The sequence below is a fragment of the Pseudophryne corroboree genome, chromosome 1 (genome assembly GCF_028390025.1).
Source record: "Pseudophryne corroboree isolate aPseCor3 chromosome 1, aPseCor3.hap2, whole genome shotgun sequence".
Taxonomy (NCBI): Eukaryota; Metazoa; Chordata; class Amphibia; order Anura; family Myobatrachidae; genus Pseudophryne; species Pseudophryne corroboree.
In genome coordinates, this window is record NC_086444.1 from 506,513,865 (window position 1) to 506,530,679 (window position 16,815).

A 16,815-nucleotide genomic window follows, 5' to 3' on the forward strand; every position below is an offset into this window, starting at 1 on the left:
CACACAATACAATTCAATGGTCCCTACAATCTCATTGTTCATTGGACACAGGAATTCGGCTTCGCATTATAACAAAAGGTCATAGGTTGATTCATACAGGTGGGCTGTGACTGCTTCCAACTGTTCAGGTGGGTGGGATACTGAGTTTCCCGCCGCATGACTAAATAAGAACAAATAATAGTAAATGGACATAAACTTCTTATGTCCATAACTATTCGCATGAGCGATTAATCCGCTCCAAACCAACACCGGAATATTGCTATTTAAATACTCTTCCGATGGGTACCAAACACCACTGTATGACCCCTGTTAGACCCTTCGTACAATACAAAGAGGGATCTCTCTGTTCAGGAACATGCTATATTAACTAAACTTTCAGAATCTATCAAAGGGACCATGATCTACAAAATACATTATTACTGAAAATATGTAACGATTGAGTCGCACGCTACGATCACATAAACTCTACCGTAAATACGCATACCGTGCGCCTGCGGGTGCCCGCGACTGTGAGTATGCGCACGCACGGGAGAGCGCACGCATGCGCAGCGCGGACCAGAATGAGGTGCAAATATGGCAGTGTGTATAGAGATATTTTTCTGACTTTGACACTGGTTTGACGTCACAAACACACCCAGCGTTCGCCCAGACACTCCTCCGTTTCTCCAGCCACTCCCACGTTTTTCCCAGAAACTGTAGCGTTTTTTCACACACTCCCATAAAACGTCCTGTTTCCGCCCAAAAACACCCACTTCCTGTCAATCACATTACGATCACCAGAACGAAGAAAAAACCTCGTAATGCCGTGAGTAAATTACCTAACTGCATAGCAAATTTACTTGGCGCAGTCGCACTGCGGACATTGCGCATGCGCATTAGCGACTAATCGCTCCATTGCGAAAAAAAAATAACGAGCGATCAACTCGGAATGACCACCATTGTTGGTTAATTACCGATGGCAGTTGATTTTGCCATTGATGGCAGAGATCCAATGGTTCTCTATTCATCCTTAGCACCAGAACTTAAAGCCTAATACCCCTTTCACATCGCACAAATAACCCGGTACCGACACGGCATATTGCCGTGTCGAACCGGGTCAGTGTGCGATGTGAAAGCACACTGGCCGATTTAGCGGGTCGCCTGACCCGGTAAATCAACCCGGTAAAAAAGAAGGGTTTTACCTGGGTTGATTACCGGGTCAGGTGCGGTGTGAATGGGAGCCGTGTCGATGCGTCACGGTTCCCATTCACAAGATAGGGAGAGGCGGCGCTGGAGATGAGCTCATCTCCCGACGCCGCCTCCACCCCCGCCCCTGCTGCTGCTGCGCGCTCCGTTGTTATGGCAACCGACCCGGTATATTGCCGGGTCGGAAAGCCAGCAGCGGAGTGCAAATGCCGGATCCCACCCGGTAAGTACACATTTGTCTTACTGGGTAGGATCCGGCATTTGCAGTCTGAATGCAGCATAATTCATACCCGATTGCAGCATTACATTTGTTAGCTAATGGGTAAGACCATGTGCACTGCAGTGGGGGGGGGGGGGGGGGGGGGCAGATGTAACATTTGCAGAGAGTTAGATTTGGGTGGGTTATTTTGTTTCTGTGCAGGGTAAATGCTGGCTGCTTTATTTTTACACTGCAATTTAAATATCAGTTTGAACACACCCCACCCGAATCTTACTCTCTCTGCACATGTTATATCTGCCCCACCCCCACCCCCCTGCAGTGCACATGGTTTTGCCAATTAACTAACAAATTTGCTGCTGCGATCAGGTGTGAATTAGACCCTTAGAGCACAGCTCTGCCCCAGAAGTCACCCGCAAAGCCCTGTCCCCAACTCTAATTGGCCCATTGCCATTAAGTAATAGAACTGTGATGACAAATCGATGGGTAACCCACTGATGGTTATTCATAGCTTGAGGCAATGTAGTAAAATTATTATTTTATATAAAACACCCACATTCGCTGTTAGCCATCAATTACACTACAACACATCTATAGCAGAAACTACTGCCTGTCTGATGTACACAAATAAATCGAAATTGCTCACACACTTCCGTAAAAGCATAGTCTATATCTGGGTGAAAATGAATTACCAGTCAACGCTAGCAGAATGTTTGTAAACAGGCAATCACAAGTAGTTGGTGCTAGCGGAGGTCTCAGACATCATCATTATCTAGTATTTACACCCCATACCATCTGCAACTAATAAGGCTATCCAAGTGTATTGTCTTCTTCCTGGCAGACGTGTGTTCGCAATTGCTTGAATACATTACCGCAATTAGCACAAGTATGACTCACCCCCCCCCCCCCCCCCCCCTCCTGCATACAGACACAGGGAAGCGGCAGAATCATGCATAACTGTATTGGCACATATGTCTGCGCACACAGCGCTGGATATGCACAGTATGAATTCATGTAAAATAAGTTGCAACAAATGACATAGTACTAACTCTGCACCAGCCCTTATGCATACCTCCCAACAGTCCCGATTTTTGCAGGACAGTCCCAGTTTTTTGGGGACTTTCCCGCTGCCCCACCCATGGGCCACAGTGTCCCGCAGTGGGGGGGCTCCTGTAGTCACAGAGCAGCGTCTATTCACAGGAGACAGAGGGAGAGGGGGCATGCCAGTAGCTCCCAGATCGCTGGGCATGCCCCTTCAGTGACAGAAAATGGGGGCGGACGGGTGCGGCTTCGCCGCGTACAGGAGTCTCATTTATTTCTTTTTTCTTGAATATACATAAAGGCAAAAGGAAAATGGTAACTATATGGAATACTCTCTTGCAGCCAGTGGTGTAACTTCCGCCAGTGCAAGCAGTGCCTTGCACTGGGGCCCGCCACTGTCCAGGGGCCCAAAGCCAGTGCAGCATGTAATGAGTCAAACTGACTCATTACATGCCGCTGTCCGCCGCCCGCTGAGGAGAGAAGCGCTGCGCCACGGGTGGGGAGAAGGAAGAGGGAGGTGGAGGAGGGAGCCACAGCAGCGCAGTGTAATTGGTGGAGGCGCTGCTGTCCCTCTCCTTCACCATAGGCTGCCCTCCGCCGCTGTGAATGCTGGGAAGCGCATCCCAGCATTTACAGCGGCGGAGGGCAGCCTATGGTGAAGGAGAGGGACTGCAGCAGCGCCTCCACCAATTACACTGCGCTGCTGCGGCTCCTTCCTTCACCTCCCTCCTCCTTCTTCTCCCCTGCCCGCTATCATCATCCGCCATCAAGGAGCCTGAGCCAACGGAGACAGTAAGTATAATCTATTCTTTCTTTCTGTCTATCTGTCTGTCACAATGTGTAAAAAGGGGGACGCTGTCTGCCGTTATGTGTAAAAAGGGGGACACTGTCTGCCGTAATGTGCAAAAAAGGGGACGCTGTCTGCCGTAATGTGTAAAAAAGGGGACGCTGTCTGCCGTAATGTGTAAAAAAGGGGACACTGTCTGCCGTAAAGTGTAAACAGGGGGACGCTGTCTGCCGTAATGTGTAAAAAGGGGGCTCTACCTGGTGTAGTGGTGCTACTGTGCTGCGTAATTTGAATAATGGAGACTACTGTGCACAGTTATATGGATTGGTATTATTTTGCGGTCACGCACCTATATTTTTTGCACACGCCTACAGCGAGCACTGCCTGTTTTACATAAAGGGGGGCTCTGATACCGTTTCTTGCACACAGCGGGTGGACTTGGATGTGATGCGGGGGGGCCCAAAGCATTTTGGCGCACCTGGGCCCACCGCTCGCTAGTTCCGCCACTGCTTGCAGCATATGTATTTTGAGGGGATCCGGACTATAGGTTGACAGTCATTAGGTCGACCCCATCACAAACAGTCGACATGGACAAAATGTCAACATGGACAAATGGTCGACAGGTTCATATGGTCGATGTGACAATGACTCAGTCATTGGCTGGGTGCGCATGCTGCAGGGAAGAAGTGTGGAGCCAGCGGAGGATACATGGAAGAGCAAGCACTTGTTCTACTGTATTTACAGCATTGCCATGGCCACGCCACCGGATCCCGCTGTACTGTTTCCGCTCCCTGGAGTGAGGGCGGAAGTGTATCGGTGGAGAGACGGGCGGCATGGCCACGGACAGCGTGTGTGGTGGGGGGAGCCTTTGGGGGTAAGTTATTCATTATATATTTCATGTTTGGCACTTGCACTTCAGTCCTAAAGACGGGGACATTGACCTTTGATTTTAATACACGTTACATTTGGTTACTCCGTCTCCGAGTGCTGCCTCGTTTTGTTGCTTATATGAGGAGTTTGACTTCTGTGGAGGGCACCGGAGCAAGTAAGGTCCCTGGCTGGATCACCTGAGTGCTGGATCGTAGTTGTGTGTGTGTGTATGTATATATATATATATATATATATATATATTTATTTTTTATTTTTTTGCGTTCCTCCTTGTTAGGGTCCCCACTGTTTGAAGTGCCCTGGGCCCCCCATAGTCTTAATCCAACTCTGCCCGAAGCGTGGCGAGCCCATGAGGAGATGTGTTTCTACAAATGGTGGTCCCAGATGAAAAAACTGTCCACACTAAGCCTGTCGACCATATGCGGTTGACCTAATGAATGTAGTCCTAATGAATGAAGATCTACTATACCATACCCTATTTTGAGAATGCTCAAAAGTTTGGTTGTTTCAAATCACCATCAAGTCACCATCGATGGCCACTCACAGCTTCACCATAGATGGTAACCATTAATGGTGAGCACACCGATGGCCATCCCTACCCAGGACTCGGCATAACGCTTCACACACTCCTTCTAAGTCCGCCCCCAGACTCCTTTTGCCTAGTTTAACAGGAGTCTGGTGGGCTTAGAGGGAGTGTGAAGCCTTATGCCAAATCCTTGGTGCCTGATGGCGCTTGATAGATACAACACTGCTGATCCTTGGGGGAACCAGCCAGCACATATATTACATACATGATAATGGGGGTCATTCCGAGTTGTTCGCTCGGTAAAAATCTTCGCATCGCAGCGATTTTCCGCTTAATGCGCATGCGCAATGTCCGCACTGCGACTGCGCCAAGTAAATTTGCTATGCACTTAGGAATTTTACTCACGGCATTTTCATCGTTCTGGCGATCATAATGTGATTGACAGGAAATGGGTGTTACTGGGCGGAAACAGGCCGTTTTATGGGCGTGTGGGGAAAAACGCTACCGTTTCCGGAAAAAACGCAGGAGTGGCTGGAGAAACGGGGGAGTGTCTGGGCGAACGCTGGGTGTGTTTGTGACGTCAAACCAGGAACGACAAGCAGTGAAATGATCGCAGATGCCGAGTAAGTCTGAAGCTACTCAGAAACTGCTACGAGGTGTGTAATCGCAATATTGCGAATACATCGTTCGCAATTTCAAGATGCTAAGATTCACTCCCAGTAGGCGGCGGCTTAGCATGAGCAAATCTGCTAAAATTCACTTGCGAGCGAACAACTCGGAATGACCCCCCATATGTATGTTTATATGTGCTAAGCGGTTGCCTCCTGCACTATGTGGTCAGCGCTGCCACTGTTAACAATACTAAATTATATCTTGCACAATTAGCAATTTAGAAAGCATACCACAACTGTGCTGTACAAGGTCCTAGCAACTTCCAAATCTGAGTATGTATCTTCTATTGGAAATGTAGTATATTTCAACCACTCCAAAAGAGGTCTTTCCATTCCTGATCCTATAAATGAGTATTGGGGTGCATGGATGTGGGTATCGACCATTCCTGGCATAATAAATTCACTAAAAACATAAGAGAATCTATGTTAATAAAGCAAAATGAACATCCAATTGTTAATACACAATCTTTGGCTTCATAAATGCGTTATAGAAGTTTCTGACAATACTGTCAACTTGTTTTTTTACTCCATAAATAAACTATACAATTGTTCTGTAAAAATCTAACTTCTGCTTTTTTAATGTATAATTTGACCAGGACCCGTCAAAGCTTTACCCAATAGTATTAAAATGTGTTATTTTGGATGAAAATAATTGAAACCATGAGCTTGGACATCTTTTACAATTGCTGATTTATATGTACAGTAACCTTTATTTTATTTATTTATTTATTTATTTATTAACAGTTTCTTATATAGCGCAGCATATTTCGTTGCACTTTACAATTAGAACAACAGTAATAGAACAAAACTGGGTAAAAACAGACACACAGACATAGAGGTAGGAAGGTCCTGCTTGCAAGCTTAAAATCTATAGGAAAATAGGCATTGATACACAAGGATAGATGCTACCTATTGCATAATGGTCCTGCCAGATTGCAAAGGTTCTTAATGGGTTGTATGAAAGATCACCCAGCAATGTTGGCCAAGGGTCAGGTGGGTGTGAGAGTAAAGAAAGACAAAATCCGTGAGGTTATGTATACTGTACAGAGATGATGTATTTAGATAGGGAAGAATTGAAGGTTACTGTATGTGGGTGGGTCTGGAATTTGATAGGCTTGTCTGAAGAGGTGAGTTTTCAGAGAACATTTAAAGGTTTGAAGACTAGAGGTGTCTTATTGTGCGTGGGAGGGCATTCCATATACTGCATTTGTACAATACATGCAAACGTAAATAAGGCAACCAAATATAATAAAGCTATTATTTAGTGTACTTTGTGCCGTCTAGTTAGGGATCACTTGTTTTTATGTAGCTTTTCTGTGTTTTATTTGCTGTTTGTTATAGGTTTCTTTTGTCTAGATTAGTTGCATTTTTTGTGTTACTGTAAAGACCCATACTACCACAATGTGACATTTTAGGCCATGTCCATGATCTGTCTAGGGGGCCTGTTTATCACCATCCACATCTGATGATGCGGATGACAGGTAATAAACTAGACCAAACTCGCACTGCGATAAATGAGTATATCACAGGGATGTATCAATTATCGCATGCAGGGACAGAGCTTGCGAGCAAGCTCTGACCCTGTGATGCCTCTCCGCAGCATCTTCCGGGTATATTTAGAAAATAATACCCTGATGTCCTGCTGCGCATGCGCCACCATCCGTCACTACTGCCGCAGCCGGGTCCCCCCCCCCATCGCTAATAGCCCCGTGCCGCAGAAGAGCCCCCCCAGTTTATACTTACCAGTCGCAGGAGCTGGTGTCCGCTGCTTTCAGGAGGCTGCCAGGTGCCGGGTCCTTCTTCTGTGCTGTGACCCCTGATGCGGTAAAGTGAGCTGCCATTTTGCAGTAACACTTTACTGCACTGGGGGTCACAGTGAGGGCCGGATTAAGCTCTTGGGATGCCTGGGGCACCCAAGACTGGAGGGCCCCCAGCCAACCACCAGCACCCTCCTGCTGTGCGGCTGTGCATGCGGCTTCCTCCCACCTCCTCTCGGGCAGCACGGTAGGGGGCTGAGTCAAGCAATCCCAAGCATCTGCCACCACAAGCATCTCTCCTGGCAGCAGCGAAGGCTGGAGATTGCTTGACTCAGTCCCAGACCATGCTGCCCGAGAGGAGGGGGGAGGAAGCCGCATGCACAACTGCACTCCTCCCCCGGCAGCGCGGATACCTCCTGCCCCGGCAACCTGAAGAAAGGCGAAAGAGCGGTGCAGAGTTCCGGCTGGGGGACGCCTTAAGACAGGTGACCCAGGGTACTGACCGCCTGGGCACCTCCCTTAATCCGGCTCTGGTCACAGTGCAGCATATGAAGGACCCTGATGACAGGTAATAAACTAGACCAAACTCGCACTGCGATAATTGAGTACATCGCAGGGATGTATCAATTATCGCATGCAGGGACAGAGCTTGCGAGCAAGCTCTGTCCCTGTGATGCCTCTCTGCAGCATCATCGGGGTATATTTAGAAAAAAATACCCTGATGTCCTGCTGCGCATGCACCACTGTCCGTCGCTACTGCTGCAGCCAGGTGTGTCCCCCTCCCCCGTCGCCAATACCCCCGTGCTGCAGAAGAGCCCCCCCCCTGCCCGGGTTTGTATTTACCAGTCGCAGGAGCCGGTGTCCGCTGCTTTCAGGAGGGTTCCGGGCATTGGGTCCTTCTTCTGTGCTGTGACCCCTGATGCGGTAAAGTGATCTGCCATTTTGCAGCATCACTTTACTGCACCGGGGGTCACAGCGCAGCATATGGATGACCCAGCAGCCCACAGCAGAGCACCAATCACCGGACTGGTAAGTATGATTTATTTATTTTTTACCTTTTTTTTTTTTTTACACAGTGATCAGCTTATGTGTCCATCGGACACATACAGCTAATCACTGGAGCCTGGTCCCCGCACAGCTTTTTGGGCACATAGCTCCTTATCGCAGTGCTGCCCTGTGATTTCGCCAGCCTGAGCTGGCGAAATGATCACAGGGCTCACTGCGGTGTTTATTTACTTTTTTTTTTGTAAATTCGGCCACATCGCATTTCCCATTATAAGTATGGGGAATGCGATGTGGGTTACTAAAACAGGACAATAAAGGGTATGGAGTAGTTTTTCATGAAAACTGCTCCAAGTTCCCTTTAAAACATTCAGGTGATACTAAAATAATGTTAATAAATAGGCCCCTATGTCACTCCTAGTAAATAAGTCACAAAATGTAACGTTGCCCACCTCTAAAAGCATAACTCCCATCCACCGTTTTTCCACTATCGAATTTCACATTTCCGTGTCACAAACTGATTTTTGCCAGTCAAAATCCCCAAATTTTTTTACCATGTCTATTGTTGTTGTTTTTTGTTAAAACAGTACATTACATGTTTCCAAAGGTAAATTTGCCACATTGTCATATACAAATATTTTTTACTTTTACATATATTTCTTCCCTAGTTCTTCAGTCGTCATTTGGTGGTTCTGAAAAAGTTAGTTTTTGCAGGTTTCAGTGGCGAAAAAATAAGATTTTACTCACCGGTAAATCTATTTCTCGTAGTCCGTAGTGGATGCTGGGACTCCGTAAGGACCATGGGGAATAGCGGCTCCGCAGGAGACTGGGCACAACTAAAGAAAGCTTTAGGACTACCTGGTGTGCACTGGCTCCTCCCACTATGACCCTCCTCCAGACCTCAGTTAGGATACTGTGCCCGGAAGAGCTGGCACAATAAGGAAGGATTTTGAATCCCGGGTAAGACTCATACCAGCCACACCAATCACACCGTATAACTCGTGATACTATACCCAGTTAACAGTATGAAATATAACTGAGCCTCTCAACAGATGGCTCAACAATAACCCTTTAGTTAAACAATAACTATATACAAGTATTGCAGACAATCCGCACTTGGGATGGGCGCCCAGCATCCACTACGGACTACGAGAAATAGATTTACCGGTGAGTAAAATCTTATTTTCTCTGACGTCCTAAGTGGATGCTGGGACTCCGTAAGGACCATGGGGATTATACCAAAGCTCCCAAACGGGCGGGAGAGTGCGGATGACTCTGCAGCACCGAATGGGCAAACTCTAGGTCCTCCTCAGCCAGGGTGTCAAACTTGTAGAATTTAGCAAATGTGTTTGACCCCGACCAAGTAGCCGCTCGGCAAAGTTGTAGAGCCGAGACCCCTCGGGCAGCCGCCCAAGAAGAGCCCACCTTCCTCGTGGAATGGGCTTTCACTGATTTAGGATGCGACAGACCAACCGCAGAATGTGCAAGCTGAATCGTACTACAGATCCAGCGAGCAATAGTCTGCTTTGAAGCAGGAGCACCCAGCTTGTTGGGTGCATACAGGATAAACAACAAATCAGTTTTCCTGACACTAGCTGTCCTGGAAACATAAATTCTCAGGGCCCTGACTACGTCCAACAACTTGGAAGCCTCCAAGGCTTTAGTAGCCGCAGGCACCACGATAGGTTGGTTCAAATGAAAAGCTGATACCACCTTAGGGAGAAACTGGGGACGAGTCCTCAATCCTGCCCTATCCATATGGAAAATCAGATAAGGGCTTTTACATGACAAAGCCGCCAAATCTGACACACGCCTGGCCGAAGCCAAGGCCAACAGCATGACCACTTTCCACGTGAGATATTTTAATTCCACGGTTTTAAGTGGCTCAAACCAATGTGACTTTAGGAAATCCAACACCACGTTGAGATCCCAAGGTGCCACTGGAGGCACAAAAGGGGGCTGAATATGCAGCACTCCCTTAACAAAAGTCTGAACTTCAGGTAGTGAAGCCAGTACTCTCTGGAAGAAAATCGATAGAGCCGAAATCTGGACCTTAATGGAACCCAATTTTAGGCCCATAGTCACCCCTGGCTGTAGGAAGTGCAGAAAACGGCCCCGCTGAAATTCCTCCGTTGGGGCCTTCCTGGCCTCACATCACGCAACATATTTTCGCCAAATGCGGTGATAATGGTTTGCGGTCACTTCTTTCCTAGCTTTAATCAGCGTAGGAATGACTTCCTCCGGAATGACCTTTTCCTTCAGGATCCGGTGTTCAACCTCCATGCCGTCAACGCAGCCGCGGTAAGTCTTGGAACAGATAGGGCCCCTGCTGCAGCAGGTCCTGTCTGAGCGGCAGAGGCCATGGGTCCTCTGAGATCATTTCTTGAAGTTCCGGGTACCAAGCTGTTCTTGGCCAATCCGGTACAATGAGTATAGTTCTTACTCCTCTTTTTCTTATTATCCTCAGTACCTTGGGTATGAGAGGAAGAGGAGGGAACACATAAACCGACTGGTACACCCACGGTGTCACCAGAGCGTCCACAGCTATCGCCTGAGGGTCCCTTGACCTGGCGCAATATCTTTTTAGCTTTTTGTTGAGGCAGTACGCCATCATGTCCACCTGTGGCCTTTCCCAATGGTGTACAATCATTTGGAAGACTTCTGGATGAAATCCCCACTCTCCCGGGTGGAAGTCGTGCCAGCTGAGAAAGTCTGCTTCCCAGTTGTCCACTCCGGAAATGAACACTGCTGACAGTGCTAACACATGATTTTCTGCCCATCAGAAAATCCTTGTGGCTTTTGCCATCGCCATCCTGCTTCTTGTGCCGCCCTGTTGGTATACATGGGCGACCGCCGTGATGTTGTCTGACTGGATCAGCACCGGCTGGTGTTGAAGCAGGGGTCTAGCCTAACTTAGGGCATTGTAAATGGCCCTTAGTTCCAGAATATTTATGTGTAGGGAAGTCTCCTGACTCGACCATAGTCCTTGGAAGTTTCTTCCCTGTGTGACTGCCCCCCAGCCTCGAAGGCTGGCATCCGTGGTCACCAGGACCCAGTCCTGTATGCCGAATCTGCGGCCCTCTAGAAGATGAGCACTCTGCAGCCACCACAACAGCGACACCCTGGCCCTTGGAGACAGGGTTATCAGCCGTTGCATCTGAAGATGCGACCCGGACCACTTGTCCAACAGATCCCACTGGAAGATCCTTGCACAGAACCTGCCGAATGGAATTTCTTCGTAAGAAGCTACCATCTTTCCCAGGACTCGCGTGCACTGATGCACCGACACCTGTATTTGTTTTAGGAGGTCTCTGACTAGAGATGACAACTCCTTGGCCTTCTCCTCCAGGAGAAACACTTTTTCCTGTTCTGTGTCCAGAACCATACCCAGGAACAGTAGACGCGTCGTAGGAACCAGCTGCGACTTTGGAATATTCAGAATCCAGCCGTGCTGTTGTAGCACTTCCCGAGATAGTGCTACTCCGACCAACAACTGCTCCCTGGACCTCGCCTTTATAAGGAGATCGTCCAAGTAGGGATAATTATAACTCCCTTTTTTTTTTGAAGGAGTATCATCATTTCGGCCATTACCTTGGTAAATACCCTCGGTGCCGAGGACAGACCAACGGCAACGTCTGGAATTGGTAATGACAGTCCTGTACCACAATTTTGAGGTACTCCTGGTGAGGAGGGTAAATGGGGACATGCAGGTAAGCATCCCTGATGTCCAGTGATACCATGTAATCCCCTTCGTCCAGGCTTGCAATAACCGCCCTGAGCGATTCCATTTTGAACTTGAACCTTCGTATATAAGTGTTCAAGGATTTCAATTTTAGAATGGGTCTCACCGAACCGTCTGGTTTTGGTACCACAAACATTGTGGAATAGTAACCCCGGCCTTGTTGAAGGAGGGGTACCTTGATTATCACCTGCTGGAAGTACAGCTTGTGAATTGCCGCCAGTACTACCTCCCCTTTCTCCGAGGGCAGCAGACAAGGCTGATTTGAGGTAACGGCGAGGGGGAGTCGCCTCGAACTCCAGCTTGTATCCCTGTGATACTACTTGCAGAACCCAGGGATCCACCTGTGAGCGAGCCCACTGGTCGCTGAAGTCCCCGAGACGCGCCCCCACCGCACCTGGCTCCACCTGTGGAGCCCCAGTGTCATGCGGTGGACTCAGAGGAAGCGGGGGAAGATTTTTGATCCTGGGAACTGGCTGTCTGTTGCAGCTTTTTCCCTCTTCCCTTGTCTCTGTGCAGAAAGGAAGCGCCTTTGACCCGCTTGCTTTTCTGAAGCCGAAAGGACTGTACCTGATAATACAGTGCTTTCTTAGGCTGTGAGGAAACCTGAGGTAAAAAAATTTCTTCCCAGCTGTTGCTGTGGATACGAGGTCCCAGAGACCATCCCCAACAATTCCTCACCCTTATAAGGCCGATGTGCCTTTTAAAGTCAGCATCACCTGTCCACTGCCGGGTCCCTAATACCCTCCTGGCAGAATGGACATTGCATTAATTCTGGATGCCAGCCGGCAAATATCCCTCTGTGCATCCCTCATATATAAGACTACGTCTTTAATATGCTCTATGGTTAGCAAAATAGTATCCCTGTCCTGACAGGGTAACAGACCACGCTGCAGCAGCACTATCCATGCTGAGGCAATTGCAGGTCTCAGTATAGTACCTGAGTGTGTATATACAGACTTCAGGACAGCCTCCTGCTTTTTATCAGCAGGCTCCTTCAAAGTGGCCGTATCCTAAGACGGCAGTGCCACCTTTTTTGACAAACATGTGAGCGCCTTATCCACCCTAGGGGATATCTCCCAACGTGACCTATCCTCTGGTGGGAAAGGGTACGCCATCAGTAACTTTTTAGAAATTACCAGTTTCTTATCGGGGGAACCCACGCTTCTTCACACACTTCATTCACTCATCTGATGGGGGAACAAAACACTGGCTGCTTTTTCTCCCCAAACATAAAACCCCTTTTTTGTGGTACTTAGGTTAATGTCAGAAATGTGTAACACATTTTTCAGTGCCGAGATCATGCAACGGATGTTCCTAGTGGATTGTGTATATGTCTCAACCTTGTCGACACTGGAGTCAGACTCCGTGTCGACATCTGTGTCTGCCATCTGAGGTAGCGGGCATTGTTTTTGAGCCCCTGATGGCCTTTGAGACGCCTGGGCAGGCGCGGGCTGAGAAGCCGGCTGTCCCACAGCTGTTACGTCATCCAGCCTTTTATGTAAGGAGTTGACACTGTTGGTTATTACCTTCCACCTATCCATCCACTCTGGTGTCGGCCCCACAGGGGGCGACATCACATTTATCGGCATCTGCTCCGCCTTCCACGTAACCTTCCTCATCAAACGTGTCGACACAGCCGTACCGACACACCGCACACACACAGGGAATGCTCTGACTGAGGACAGGACCCCACAAAGTCCTTTGGGGAGACAGAGAGAGAGTATGCCAGCACACACCAAAGCGCTATATAATACAGGGATTCACACTACCCACAGTGATTTTTCCCTTATAGCTGCTATAATACACAATTTTGCGCCTAAATTTAGTGCCCCCCCTCTCTTTTTAACCCTTTGAGCCTGAAAACTACAGGGGAGAGCCTGGGGAGCTGTCTTCCAGCTGCACTGTGAAGAGAAAATGGCGCCAGTGTGCTGAGGGAGATAGCCCCGCCCCTTTTTCATCTGACTTTCTCCCGCTTTTTTATGGATCCTGGCAGGGGTATTTTTCACATATATAGCCTCTAGGACTATATATTGTGATTATTTTGCCAGCCAAGGTGTTAATATTGCTGCTCAGGGTGCGCGCCCCCCCCCCCCCCAGCGCCCTGCACCCATCAGTGACCGGAGTGTGAGGTGTGCATGAGGAGCAATGGCGCACAGCTGCAGTGCTGTGTGCTACCTTGTTGAAGACCGAAGTCTTCTGCCGCCGATTTTCAGGACCATCTTCATGCTTCTGGCTCTGTAAGGGGGACGGCGGCGCGGCTCCGGGACCGGACGATCGAGGTCGGGTCCTGTGTTCGATCCCTCTGGAGCTAATGGTGTCCAGTAGCCTAAGAAGCCCAAACAAGCTGCAAGCAGGTAGGTTCGCTTCTTCTCCCCTTAGTCCCTCGTAGCAGTGAGTCTGTTGCCAGCAGATCTCACTGAAAGTAAAAAAACTAAAATATACTTTCTTTTCTAGGAGCTCAGGAGAGCCCCTAGTGTGCATCCAGCTCAGCCGGGCACAAGATTCTAACTGAGGTCTGGAGGAGGTCATAGTGGGAGGAGCCAGTGCACACCAGGTAGTCCTAAAGCTTTCTTTAGTTGTGCCCAGTCTCCTGCGGAGCCGCTATTCCCCATGGTCCTTACGGAGTCCCAGCATCCACTTAGGACGTCAGAGAAACGGGGCTTTACTGTGTTCAAAACTTTTGGTGTTCTACTGACTCTGCCAAAAGTCCATAGGAGAAAAAAATTCTATAATAGACAACTAAGGCGGTGATTCAGAGGCGATTGCTGCAACGGCAACGATCACACTCTGATGGCTTTTATGGAGTGCGCACACACCCGTGCGGGGGGGCAGGGCCTGACATGGCTACTATGCTGGGCAACCCGCCCACATGTCAGAGAAACTGATCGTAGATGTGATTAATTTAGCACATCTACGATAAGCTCTGAATCACCCCCTTAATACATAAAATGACCATCACTTTATTAGGTATATTATAAAATCCCACCAATAGTACAGGTTAAATATCTACCTGACATTCTTAAGTAGACATAATTATGTGAAGGTGTTTTGAGACTTTTGTCATATTTCTATAGTAATGTGATATTTTTGTCCAGTTTCTTTTCTTTTTATTTTGTTGAATCATGGATTAATTAGTAACTATATTCAATCAGGATTTGAGATCTAACTGACCCTGTGTTGGTACTGTACTTTGTACATGTGTCTCTAATACTAATTAGGACTGTGTCAATTTATGTGTACAACAATTGGCTGGCTACTAGCCCCACTTGGAATCTTTAAGCATACATACATACATACATACATACATACATACATATTTACACAAGCATATACAGTGCTTCTTTTCTATATATTCATTTTATTTAGTGTAACTTTTAATTCTTATAGCTGGTTCTATAGACAGGTAGAAAACTGTAAAATTATTTCAGACTTGAATAAAATAAATGTGTGAATACTTATCTAAAGTGGAATCTACTTTAATTCTTGTATCAACTATCTACTTTGTATCTTGTATCAACTCATGACTTTAGGTTAGAACCATCTTATCATAGGTAAAAAGCACTAACCCTTAACCCCTTAACTGACAATTTTTTCCCCAAAAATTGCTCAGGAATTGTTGGGGTTTTTTTTTTTATGAGTGAATTAGGTGAAAAACATGAAAATGATTTCAGTAAAAAAAAAAAAAAAAAAAAAAAAATTATTTTTAAGTTTTTTCCCCTCCAAACATCGGAACATTGGTCGGCACCATCGAAACATCAAGAACATCGGAAACATTGCAACAATCGCTGCCAGGTCCTGCCATGCTGACCGATCAGGAATGACCAGCAGCATGGCAAACACTGGTGGAGGGTGCGTAAAGGCACGGAGAGTAGCAGCAGAAGGGAGTTTCTCTTCCCTGCAGCTGCAAACACTGTCTATCTGACTGGAAGCATCTTGTGCGACCAGGTCAGATAAGACACTTGCTGGTGTGGTCGCATCTGATGCGACCATAGCCAGGGAAGTGGTTAAGCTAACAAGCTCTGATGCCTGTGTCACCATAGTTATAAGCAGGGAAGTCTCTATGCCCTGTGACATGTGGTGCAGTAGTTCCCCTCGTGAGAAGGGGTCATGGCCTTGCAGTTCGACCTCCATTTTCATCACTCCGGGAGTCCAAGAGATGCTGGGCTACCCCTGGGCAGTGTTGTGGCTGCACTGCTGTTACAGGAGCCGAGAGCTCACATAATGTTACTGTCACTAAGGAGGCTGGTATTTTGGTGTCACCCCTCGAAGCAGCCCGCACTCCCCTAGTGACATCACTGGTTATAAGGAAGGAATCAGAAGGCACGTCAGACAACAACAGCATCATTTCATGGCTTGAAAAAGAGATCCATTTGGTCTTCAGAGTTAAAGTCCATTTCCTATTAACACTGCCATGGTACAGTGGAAACATCATATTTTATAAAATGGTATAAATTAAACATAGTGTTAGGTTATTGAAGTAGTAAAAGTCAATGGTTAATGAATTAATTAATTACAGGTTTCAACTTTGAGATCTATTTTCTGAAAAGAGTCTCTCATGGACTTGGTTCCCTTTAACTCAGAACCCTCCATATCTATTTTGAGAATTTCAGGAAGTCATTGCTTTAGGGTTGGTTGATAATGGATGGAATTAAAGTTTTCCTTTTATGCTGTTTGCATGCAATACTCTTATATGTTTAGTTCTACACATCTTTATTTGAATAACTCAGTTTTAAATATAAGATACCACTTTTTTAAGTGTGTAAAACACGACCACACTCCTCACTGTGCAAATGGCAGGAGGCAAATACTCTGAAAAAGGTCAAGTGTGGATTTATATATCTCTTAAGTGCAGTAACTTGGAGCCTACAGATCTGGGAAAACCTCAAGGCTCTGCTATCTGTACAGGAAACTGACCCCTGTGCAACTCAATGGTAGCCAAGAGGTAAAAAGAGGAAATCATCTTCTTCGTCCTCTTTATAAGCATCTAGGCATGATAACT

At 47.3% G+C, this 16,815-nt stretch overlaps 1 protein-coding gene across 3 annotated transcripts in view; it reads right to left on the reverse strand.

Annotated features, from left to right (window-relative positions):
- GDA (guanine deaminase) overlaps positions 1-16,815 on the reverse strand; it is a 124,225-nt gene that overhangs the window by 87,170 nt on the left and 20,240 nt on the right. For all 3 annotated transcript variants that reach the window (XM_063913882.1, XM_063913884.1, XM_063913883.1), the window contains one exon: positions 5,547-5,718. In XM_063913882.1, coding sequence (XP_063769952.1) covers positions 5,547-5,718 — 172 coding nt within the window. The remainder of the gene's footprint in view (positions 1-5,546; positions 5,719-16,815) is intronic.